At 40.7% G+C, this 11,930-nt stretch overlaps 1 protein-coding gene across 2 annotated transcripts; it reads right to left on the reverse strand.

The window, feature by feature from the left end:
* Nucleotides 1–222: 222 nt before the first annotated feature.
* On the reverse strand, nucleotides 223–11,831 carry hars (histidyl-tRNA synthetase). 2 transcript variants are annotated; one of them, XM_047585631.1, is made up of 14 exons: nucleotides 11,635–11,783; nucleotides 8,684–9,086; nucleotides 8,458–8,544; nucleotides 7,758–7,877; nucleotides 7,584–7,679; nucleotides 6,827–6,952; nucleotides 6,603–6,710; nucleotides 6,423–6,521; nucleotides 5,825–5,918; nucleotides 4,607–4,734; nucleotides 4,169–4,441; nucleotides 3,935–4,051; nucleotides 3,037–3,183; nucleotides 223–845 (listed from the first exon to the last, which is right to left on the reverse strand). In XM_047585631.1, the coding sequence occupies exons 2-14, from the start codon at nucleotides 8,786–8,788 to the stop codon at nucleotides 786–788; spliced, it is 1,560 nt and encodes a 519-aa protein (XP_047441587.1). In that variant the 5' UTR covers nucleotides 8,789–9,086; nucleotides 11,635–11,783; the 3' UTR covers nucleotides 223–785. The 2 variants fall into 2 exon arrangements, with proteins under 2 accessions (XP_047441587.1, XP_047441588.1); XM_047585632.1 differs by lacking the exon at nucleotides 8,684–9,086 and having other exon boundaries at nucleotides 11,635–11,831.
* Nucleotides 11,832–11,930: the final 99 nt, after the last annotated feature.

Here is an 11,930-nt window from a genome sequence, read left to right on the forward strand (position 1 = left end):
ACAGTGACAGAGCTGGCTGCAGTACACTGACATGTTAATCCATCTTTATTTGTAAGGTTTTGTTACTTACCTCTGAACTGAAAACCACACAGCATCTCCATGGCAAGTAAAAGAATAATAGCAAGAGGTGTATAACTTTGCTGTGCTAGCTGGTAACAGTCTTTTTCACTCTAGCTACTGTCTTGACACAACTAAGTACAGCTCTATATCACAGAACAGCAGTTAAGCAGAGCAAAATGAAAGTTTATTTCAGACACTGGGAAGTTCAGCATGGTTGATACAGGTAAAGATGAGACACTTTCTGTTAAGCGATGAAGTTAGAAGTATAAGTGCAAGAAATCATTTGATGGTTCATGTGCTGAAAGTGAATGTCTAACAGTTTCTCAACTCTGGTCGTTTACATATGTGTTCACTGACATGTTGGACTTGGCAGGTTTGATGTGATTTGTTCACCAGAGAACACAACTGAACAAAGTGGATACTGAAAGCAAGTCTTTCAGACATTTCCCAAAGCACATTACATGTAAGCTAAGTCATCTTAAACACACTCCAAGTTAGTTTCACATTTGGCTTCCTGCTCTGTTGCAGCATGTAAGAGTACAACATTAGCAGCACACGCTCCTGTTAAAACCAGTCTGTGGCTCCTTTGGAAATAAGATTGGTGTGTTTTCAGGACTGCCCTTGTGTCCTACAAGCTCTTTAAACACTGGAAGGGGGATTCTTTACAAGTTTCTGTAGAGCCAATGAATCAATCAGGTGTGGTTGGAGTGGACAGAAGAGAATGGCTACGCCTTAGAAGTCCTCTTCATTATTTCCTGGATGAGATCAGCTCTGGAAATGTCAACCTTTGGAAAGACAGCACAGACAAAAGTTTATTTAACAAGAAATATTTGTTTGCAGTGTTTCACATGTATATACCTTACTGGTCTCAGTATATAACCATTTGCCAGTTCATTAGGTACTCTAATAATGTTTGGGACCAGGTCAAGGTTGTCTCCGGACTGAGGCACCAAGATTGTGATTCTAGGCGAAGTGGCTCTCCAGGCCTACACATACACACATATATGGACAGATATGCAATCACACCCCCTACCCCCATCCAACGTCTTCGCCGCTTTTTACCGCCAGTGAAGAGCGGTGCCGGGATGTGCCGTAGTTGGCTGTAGAACGAATGGCCGTTTCTTTGCACTGGTTAGGACTTTTTGTCGTGTCTATACCATGCTACTAGAACACTAAATAACTAAGGAATTTCAACAAACAACATTATGTAGCAGAAAACACACTGATCAAAATTAGAGAACACTTTCAGATACCTCCCAGTTATTGGTGTTAATCTGGCACCTGGTGCTAATTTCCTTGATTATCTGTCAACTCCTATTTAACTGTCAGCCTAACTTCTTGTTTCAGTGACTATGCAAGACGGTGGGACGTTCTAAAGTGACTGAAAGCCTCTGGCAGCGGGTTGTCCTCATGAAGGCCAAAGGCATGACCCTATCAGCCATAGCAAGACAAGTTGGTTCTTCCAAATCTGTGATTCCAAGAATATTGAATCTTTACAACATCACAAACTCATTCAAGTCCCCCAAGAAGGCTGGTCGTCCACGGAAGACAAATGCAATTGAGGACAGGATACTGTGGAGGATCTCAATAGGCAATCGTTTCCTCACTGCAGCTGGAATTGCTCGCCAGTTCAGTGCTGAACAGGGTAGGGATCTGATTAAGAGCATTTTGACTTAAAGCCCACTCTGCAGTGACCAAACCTCTCATTAGCAGAAAGGATCAAAAGGCTAGACTAAGCTATGCTGAGGAGCGTGTTGTGTGGACAGAGGAGAACTGGTCCAAGGTTCACTTCAGTGATGAAAGCAAGTTTAATTTATTTGGGTCCGATGGGAAACATTATGTTTGACGAAAAAACTGGAGAAAGACTGAACCCAAAGTGTGTAAAGAAGTCAGTGAAATTTGGAGGAGGAAGTGTCATGTTTGGGGCATGTTTTCTGCAGCAGGAGTTGGGCCTCTTATACAGCTACATGGCAGAGTGAATGCAAATGTTTATCAGACCCTTCTTCAACAACATATGGTTCCCTCCCTGCGTTCATCACTCCATCAGCCCGCAGTATTCATGCAGGACAACTGCTCCATGTCACACAGCAAAACGGGTAAAGCAGTTCCTTGAAACTGAAAACATTGAAATAATGACATGGCCTGCCCAGAGTCCTGATCTCAAACCAATAGAGAACCTCTGGAAAATCCTTGGCGACAAAGTTATGGCCAAGAAACCCACTACAGTCACTGAACTGTGGGGGAGACTGGAAGGGACAGACAGACAGACAGACGAAAGGACGCAGTAGAAACTGAGCTTTCAAGCTAATTGTTGTCAGTTTGTGTAGACAGTGATGCTGACCCTCTGAAATGGTGGAGGAATCATGAAGTTAACTCTATAGCATCGAGCATCCCTAAAACCTGTCAGTGTTGACAGGTTAGTTTTCCTGACACAAAATCTGTAAATTGTACAGAAGCTGGTTTGTTATTTTTTGTTTTCATTTGTTTTGCCCTTCTGTTATTTGAGATGTGCACAGAGATACCCTGTCTATTTAAGTGTTTGAAATGTGCACAAAGAGATGCACGTAAGGTTCTGTTACATATTTTATTTGAAATGTACACATAGAAGGAATGCCCTGTTTACACGTTTGTTGAAATGTGCACAAAGAGATGCACTTAAGGTTCTGTTTACTTTAATAAAGGTGCCCGTGTGACAGTTGGCAAGTGGCTTAAACTTATAACTGACTGTTAGTTTGTTTTTTTAAAGGGAAAAAAAAAAAAAAGAATCTAATATGTTATAATTTTTGGGGGAAACCCCAATTATGTCACCGAAAAAATACTGATATATATCAGTATCGCCATTCAGCTAAAAAATATCGAGATATGACTTTTAGTCCACATCGCCCAGCCCTAATCAAACTTTCACTGAAACTGGCCTCTACATATGTCTCACGATGGTCTAAGTACAGCTGTGTGTGTATTCAGTATCAGTCTTACCTCCTCTCTGGTAGCCACCACACGGAGTTTGACCACTTCATCTTTTAGCTCCTGTTCTCCCAGTATGGCCACCAAGGGGATCCCTGATTCCTCACAGTGTTGCAGCTGACTCAGCAGTTTGGGGTTCTTCTTGTACATCACCTCTGCCTGGATGCACATACTACATCAGCTACATGTACTTTATGCTGTTCAGTTTTTCAAAGCATAGTAATAAGATGCTGGGTATTAAACACTACTTATCTGATGTTTTACTACAGCAGCCTAACAAATAAGCAACATAACTAAAAGTGCTAGTGCGTAGCACTAAGCTCAGTATACTATGTAGCATACACACAGTCTTAAGTGTTCTTGAGTGAGACACTGAAGCCCCAGGTGGATGTATCATAGTGGCAGTACTGATAGATAGAAAAGCTCTATATAAATATAAGAACATTTACCATTAGAAGATCATAAACTGTAGATACCGATGTGATGAAAGCTCAGGAGATTAGCAGTTTCAGAAATACTTAAACCAAACTGAACCACCAGTTGCTCCCAGTGCAACTGGCACTGGTGTGTGAATGTGTGTGTGCTTGTGTGAGCAAATGGGTGGATGTGTCTCTGACTGTAAAAGCGCTTTGAGTACCTTTGATTAGGTAGAAAAGCGCTATATAAGAGCAAGACCATTTACCATTTAAGTTAAATGTTAATTAGTAATTACAGGTTCAGCATCAGAGCTCTTGATTATTTTCCCCATATAATGTACTGCTGCAACAGTAGGTTGGTGGGACAGTTGTAAGCTAGTTAATACCACAGCTAACTTTGAACAAATGTTTATCAAATCACTCCTTTAAAACGCAAGGGTGATGTAACTTAGATGGCTTGCTATAGCAATTGTAAGTTAAAAGACATCACACACCTTAATGCCAGCATTCCAGAGCTCAGTGACGAGTCTGAGTCTCTCTTCCAGAAGGTTCTTCTGAGCAGACGCCACCATGACCTGTACCTCTGTCGTACGAATCTTCTCAGCTGAGGCCTGAACACAGCCAGTCAGTACAATATGGGACACAGTTCAATTGGGGCATGTTTAAAAACAACAAATAATGAAGTGACTAGGTTTCCCTTTTCTCAAATCATTAAGCTGATTCATTACCTCAGCCTTCTGCTCCATGATGGAAAAAATCCTCTCAATGCCAATGCTGACACCCACACATGGGACTTTCCTACCCTTTGGGTCAAACATGCCCACCAGGCCGTCGTATCGTCCCCCTCCAGCGACGCTGCCTACACTAACACTCTCTTCTGCGTTTGCGCCATTTTGGGCTTCATTAGAGACGGCGGCCACGCCTGCCTGAGTCAGCACTGCCTCATAGATGATTCCTGTGTAGTAGTCCAGACCCCGGGCCAGACTGAGGTCAAACACCACCTGGAGAGGACGAAAGGTGAATTTAAAAGAAAAGAACTGCCAGAGTGGGAGAGACCACAGACACATAAAAACATGTAAAGGGGACGTATGATCAAAGCAAAGAAAGTGCTTGCAAGACTCATTCATGTAGGATTATTATGAACAATGAATGAGAGCATGTTTCACCTTGTCTGTGACCTGGAAGATCTGCAGGTAACTGAAGAGCATCTTGATGTCTGTCAGGCCGGCACAGGCTTGCTTACTCTGAGACATCTTGTGGTCTTGAAGGAGGCGTTCAGCTAGGTCCATTCCACCTGCAACATAAACCGTCTCATATTGATGCAGCAGAGTGTACTGGTGTACTTAAGCAATATTACCTGACAGGGTGTAATTAAACGTCATGTGAGCATGCTTGCGGAGCGAGGCGCTTGCACATCACCGAAATGCTCATATTACATTTAAGCATACCCTCGAGGGTAATGTTGCGATTATACAACAATTACCAACAAAATAAAGTGTATAATTAAATATATATTCATGTTGGACATTTTTCTCTCAAAATTTAAAGTTTTTTGCGAGTGTGCTTCCCGTTTCTATGGAAATAAACGGGGTTTGACTACCTTAGTAACGACCTAGCAACAGAAATGATTTTCCAGTCCCAGATGAGTGAACTCTGAGCTGAAGTTCATGTTTTAACGCGGTCTCTGACTTTACTGAACTAAATCAATAACAGTCGTTTCCTGCTCCAGGTCTGACAGTTACAGTGTTGCCATGGAGATGAAACATCAATGTTGCCACAGACTTGGCGGAGCAATATTTTTAGTAATGAGTCAGCCGTGCTGTAATGCTGATTTGTGCACGCTCTAAATGTCTTATTGACCAATCAGATTGCTTGGTAGGAACTACTTGTTGTATAAACCTGATTAATACTCATGCTCAATCACGGTCTATTCTCAATTATTCCAAAGAGAATCTTCAGCTCCCCAGCTGATAAATGTCCCACCAGTTAGTCTGTGTTTGTCTTCTTTGTGTTCAGCAGGTAGTGGAGAGTAGTGGAGAGTAGTGGCAGTTTTTCTGCCTTCAGCATGTTAGAATTGTATTTACTCTCTTCACTCAGTTATATATATTGTGTTTACCCTCAATTCTTGGAATATTTTTAGGGATAAATGTAAATATCAAATAAACTACTTGTGCTACATAAATGAAAATTGAACCAGTTCCTCACTGAACAGCAGACAGTTTTTATTTCCTGTTGTCTCCTAACAAGACAGCCGCACTGACAATGTTAAGGACCAACAATTGTGTTAATTAATTGTGTAATTGTGTAATTAATTGTGGCTTAGATAGTGAGATGTTTTACCAGCACCACTGGTGCCTCACGTCACATGAATGAATGTCTCTCACCCTGCATGCTGACGTACTCCCCAATTTGGTCGGCAGCCTCCTCTGACAGACCCTTCTCATTCACCATCTCCTTTTTCACCTCTTCCCAGGGCATCTGGAGGAGAAGTGTCATAATTAGCTTTCATTTTCATTTATTTGTATCAGTGTGGACTTATTTCTAGTATTTTAATATCACTAATAAGTAAAGTCAGAAGTTGAAATGTAAAACACTACCTAAGCAGGTTAGCATGAATTCTAAAAAGCACATTCAGCTATAAACTTTACAAGCTCTGTGTTATCGAGGGAGAAAGATGAGCCTAATGTTGATCGTTAATATCTTTGATTCTTTCCAAATGTAAACACTGAAATATGTTTGCTACACTGCCGTGACGACACAGATTGGACTGGAACTGGACAACCACGTCAGAAATCAGCATTTGTGGTGGTTTAAGCTGACTGTGATGAAGGGGCAGAGTGCATATAAAGGGGTAATGGTGTATATTGTCCGTCAGTCTTCTCAAGAAGACATGAACTGTCACACGTCAAGAATTGTTGAGTGACAAATGAGGAAAAGGAGTCAGGAACTCATATCTTTGTCATGTGTACATAGCCTCCCTACCTTGTCCAGTTTATCTACTGTTGAGCAGATGGTGCGGAACTTGTCATCTGGAACACCACACACGGCAAACATCCCATCCAGGATCCGTCTGTCGTTGACCTGGATGTGGAGAATGAGTTTAGGAAGTGAGATCTACCGTTGACTGTCCTTCTGAGTATTCAGCTGTACTGACCGACAAACCTTAATACGGAAGTCTCCAAGGCCCAACTCACTGAGGATTTCGTGTACAATCTTCAGACACTCAGCATCTGGGATCATGGCATCATACTGCCCTGCTATGTCAAAATCCTGAAACACATGAAAATGAATCAAACAAGGCTAGAATTCGGAACAGGACATGCGTTAATAACTCTGTAGCTCCTGGTAGGAGTGGAAAATATGTTTAGTATGTGTGGATGACTTACACATTGGTAAAATTCTCTGTATCTTCCACGGGTCATTGCTGGGTTGTCACGGCGATAGACCTTAGCAATGTGGTAGCGCTTAATGTTGGTTATCTTGTTCATAGCCAGGTAGCGGGCAAAAGGCACCTAAAACAAGGCAAGTCAAGGCAAACACACCACTTTTTCCTTTTGATGCAGCGGAGTATGTAGTTTTGCTGAAGTAATTACAGTTTCCAGTACATTGAATACTGAACCACATGCATTCCTGCACAATCACACTCTGTAGCTTATGATTAGTAATGTTTGCCCCAGTTGCAAGTTAAACTTTGATTTAGCATTGATATTCTATCCATGTCATAATGTTATTTGATGCAACTGGCTCTCAGAAAGAAACTGATTTAGGAAATGGACACCATTTTTATATAGGAGTACAACATACTATACCTCAACAATAAAATGTATGTCATGATCAGTTAAAACAGTGAGCTTGAAGTGGACAATCAGAGAAACCTGTTCTGGCTGTCCTCCAAGCAGAAGAAGTAGAACTTCTCTATAGTATAAAACATTTGTGTAACAGTGTATGAATGTGTGATTATTAAATTCACACTAACCCCGGTACAGTGAGAACCCAGCTGAAGATAGTCATCACCATGGCATCACAACATAACAACTTTTTCGCAAACCAAGAAATAACATAAAAAAATGATAAAATAATATAAAGGAATCTACATCACTGACTTCAGAAGAGAACAGGTGGTGGTGTACTTTTAAAGGATACAGTGAGGTCATATCTGAGGGACAGCAGCTCTCCACCCTGGTCTTTCAGGTCATAGATGAGCTTGGAATCCTCTCCGTATTTTCCTGTTAATGTTTCCTAAATCAACAAAGTGATCATTTGCATCCATGTTTTGCACTTATACACCAAAATATGTAAAACGGTGTGAAAATCTACCTTCAGTTCAAAAACGGGTGTGTCAATGGTCTCTGCTCCATGGCGTTTAAAGCAGCTGATGATGGTGTTGAAGACTTTCTCCCTGATGGCCATCTGCTTAGGGTTGTAGTCTCTTGTTCCCTGACAAAGAAAGACATTTTCTCTGTTTCTACTTGTCCGTTGACTCAATTTTGTTTTGTTTTTAATATGCACATTAGCTGTGCAGTCAAAGGTAGGTTTTGAAATGAATGTTATTCCTAATAACATTAATATCAGTTACTGTTGATGTACCAAGTTGCAATCAAATATTAAGTGGGATTCACAAAAATCCAACAAAAAAACAGCACACTTGGTATTAACCTTCAGTCATAACCTGATATCAAATTAAAATCCACTGATTAAATTATAATCCTTTTATCTGTTGCTGTCTGTTTGGTAATACTCTATATCTTTAACACGATAATATGTTATGAATCACAGTCTTGAAATGGTTTTCAGAACTTAAGCTAATTAATGTACTCAAACTGCAAATATATCCTACTGTGTAATAACAATGTTGAGCCGAAATGTAACCTGTATTGAGGTTTAGGATATTCTGATACAGATAATATCTTGTGAGCACAAAATTTTCACTTTCACTTCACCAAAGTCAGCAGCACATTGTATATACAACAAAAATTGAGGTTGTGTTTCTTTGAATACAGCAACCTTGAAGTCTTACCTTTGCTGTTTTGAGGACAAATTGCTGTTTGCCATCATCTCCTAACTGAGCCTTCAACTCCAGCAGTTTGGCTACCTCTTCATCAATCTGCAATACACACATTTACCATTAAGATTTAAAAAGATTTAGTTTGCATTACAGTTGCCAAACTGTGTTTGTAGACAAAGTTGAATTCTACAATCAAGTCACTCATCAACACTTGTCAAACATGGACACAGTGGCCTACCTGAGTCACAGTGATCCCAGGGAAAGCGTGCAAGGATCGGACACATGATCGAAAGCCCACAAGACCAGGCCAGGAACGAACACAAAACATGCCCAGTATGTTCATTCCCCAGCACAGGGTATGGAAAAAATAAGGGTAAAAAAATAAGTCCAGAAACCGCAAGAGCAAAAGTTCAGGAGTTCATTACAGGTGCACCATCATCCAGAAGTGTTGTCAAGGCCCGGTCACACCAGTCAATCACAATGGTCATCAGCCAAGGTAGTGAGTTGTGCAGCGCAGATCAAATGGGTTGGATTTCCCCAGGTGGTGAGGTAGATGATGGTGATGATGAAGGGTGAGGCAGGCAGAGGTCATCCAGGATCGGGCAGGAAGAATAGGAGAAAAGTGGTAAGCAACCCTAGCACTAGGGGAGGACGGGGCATGACGCAGCATCATCATCATCATCAGCACCACAGCGTGGAGGATAGAACATGAGATGTACCAAGTCAATCAAAGCAGCCAGCCCAATACAGCCCCCACCACACACACAAATCCAAAGAATCCCTGTCACTGCCATCATGAGGATCCTTCCTATGCATCAGGGGAAACTGTAATTTACTAAGGGACTGTTTTCAACTTCATCTTGAAGAGTTAATTATGGTGTATGAGTCAAGCAAGGCAGTGTATCCTACATGTTGAGTTCCGTCTTGGTCTGTCAACATATTTTTAAAAACTCGATTCTGCATTGTAGCAAAATAAATACCATATTGCTTCCTAACTTTCTGTTTGATTTCTGGCAATATGTTATGACCTAGAAAGTGGTTAGTGTGTGTTGAACCTACAGACCTAGCACAGATCATGGCATAGATAGTCATAGATAAAAGAAACTGTTGCACCTATTCCATAGAAAAAGAAAGAAATTACATCTGAATTGAATTCAGCTGCTTGATTTCAGGGCCCTTGTCATAGTGGCAGACTGCCATGGCTTTCTGGGATGTCTAAATTAAAACAGAGCCAACACCAGGCCTTTGTCTCCAACTCTCACTTTCAGTAGTGCTGCTTTTCAGCTTTGTCATATCCTCAGATGACACATTTAACATGCACTCACTGGTGGTTTCATGATAATAAAAGTTCAGACCCCAAAATAAAAGCAGTAAATCAATTAACACAGAAGACTGGTAAACAGATTAGGTGAGGAAAGATGCAAATTCATGGAGTTTTAATGCAATGCTGTTACATTTCAGAACCACTGATCAAAAATTGGGACAAAGAATAGGTTTTTCTTCTAGGTTCAACTCCTGCTGGCTGGAACTTTTCCTTTATTGCCCCCTGTGGACAAATAAAGCTTTCTGAACCTGAATCTATAAACACTGGCTTGTTTGTCTGTAATATACCTCTTTTATATTTTTATACACTTGTATTTTAACAATGTTAACAATGAGGGTTTCCCCATTGCGGGATGAATAAAGGCATATCTTGTCTTATCTTATCTTATAAACCCGTCGGGATGAACAGAGAAAATTATTGCATCAGATGCCCGTATACGTCTTCAATAGGCACATACAACGTAATGTGATATTACAATGTGCCGTAAATGTCTAAGAAGATCCAATTGTGGATAAAATTCAGCATATGTGACATATGAGTGGGTTAGCTAATTACACATGCTGGCATATGAATAGCACTCCGTTAGCTTTAGCTGGATAACCCCAGTGAAGGCAAGAGGCCAGTTAGCATGTACGGTTCGTTAGCCTCTCCATTGCAGATTAAAACCAGCAGCTAAAACAAAAACACAGTTCTAGCTGTTATATCTACTCTGGGAAAACTGTTTGACAGTCAGGCCCAAGAATATAATGTTTACCCCCTTTCACACAGAAGACTGGTAAACAGATTAGGTGAGGAAAGATGCAAATTAATGGAGTTTTAATGCAATGCTGTCATTATATTTCAGAACCACTGCTCAAAAACTGGGACAAAGAATATAAAGTCTTATTCTTGCTGACAAATAAGACTCAATATAAAGTAGTGTCAGATATATTCAGTATTTATGTGTAGCAGTCGATTAACTAATTCTGTAACTGTCACAGCACCTAACAAATTTCCCATGAACCACAATGGATAACGCCTCTCACTAAGCATCATTAGATTCTAGGTTCGACTCCTGCTGGCTGGAACTTTTCCTTAATTGCCCCCTGTGGACAAATAAAGCTTTCTGAACCTGAATCTATAAACACTGGCTTGTTTGTCTGTAATATACCTCTTTTATATTTTTATACGCTTCTATTTTAACAATGTTAACAATGAGAATTTCCCCATTGCGGGATGAATAAAGGCATATCTTATCTTATCTTATAAACCCGTCGGGATGAACAGAGAAAATTATTGCATCAGATGCCCGTATACGTCTTCAATAGGCACATACAACGTAATGTGATATTACAATGTGCCGTAAATGTCTAAGAAGATCCAATTGTGAATAAAATTCAGCATATGTGACATATGAGTGGGTTAGCTAATTACACATGCTAGCATATGAATAGCACTCCGTTAGCTTTAGCTGGGTAACCCCAGTGAAGGCAAGAGGCCGGTTAGCATGTACGGTTCGTTAGCCTCTCCATTTCAGATTAAAACCAGCAGCTAAAACAAAAACACAGTTCTAGCTGTTATATCTACTCTGGGAAAACTGTTTGACAGTCAGGCCCAAGAATATAATGTTAACCCCCTTTTCACGTTTTGCTAAACCAGTGGTTTTCCCGGCTAATGTCGTGCATCAGTTATATGTAAGTTAACTAGCTGTTACACCAAGCTGTGGTAAATGAATAGAAAATGAAACTGCCTCTGAGAAATCTGCATTCATAAGAACTGCATTCATGCGGTATGAGTCTGGGATCCAGCCCCTAAAAAAAGTCGATATGTTGCTAACCGCATGTAGCAAATTTGCATTATGGTCATAATACATTTTAAGTACTGACCTGCTCTTTGCTCGCCTTCTCTGACTTTAACTTCCGAACGACTTCACCTTGGCATTTAATTGCTTCTTGTATCTGCGCTTTGTCTTCCATTTTCAATAAGTGTGTTGTGATCCCTCAGCATGCATGTGTTAGATGTCAGTAGCTGTCAGGATCACTGACTGTACATAGCTTGGCCGGGATCAGGAGCCGGAAAATGGTAGCGTGAAGGAAACGGAAATTACTAAAACTTCCGTTCTGCATTTTCGAAATAAAAGGCTCGCATATTCATGTTTTCAAAGTCGCCGTGTATAAGCACA

The sequence above is a fragment of the Mugil cephalus genome, chromosome 5 (assembly GCF_022458985.1).
Source record: "Mugil cephalus isolate CIBA_MC_2020 chromosome 5, CIBA_Mcephalus_1.1, whole genome shotgun sequence".
In the NCBI taxonomy this organism is placed as follows: Eukaryota; Metazoa; Chordata; class Actinopteri; order Mugiliformes; family Mugilidae; genus Mugil; species Mugil cephalus.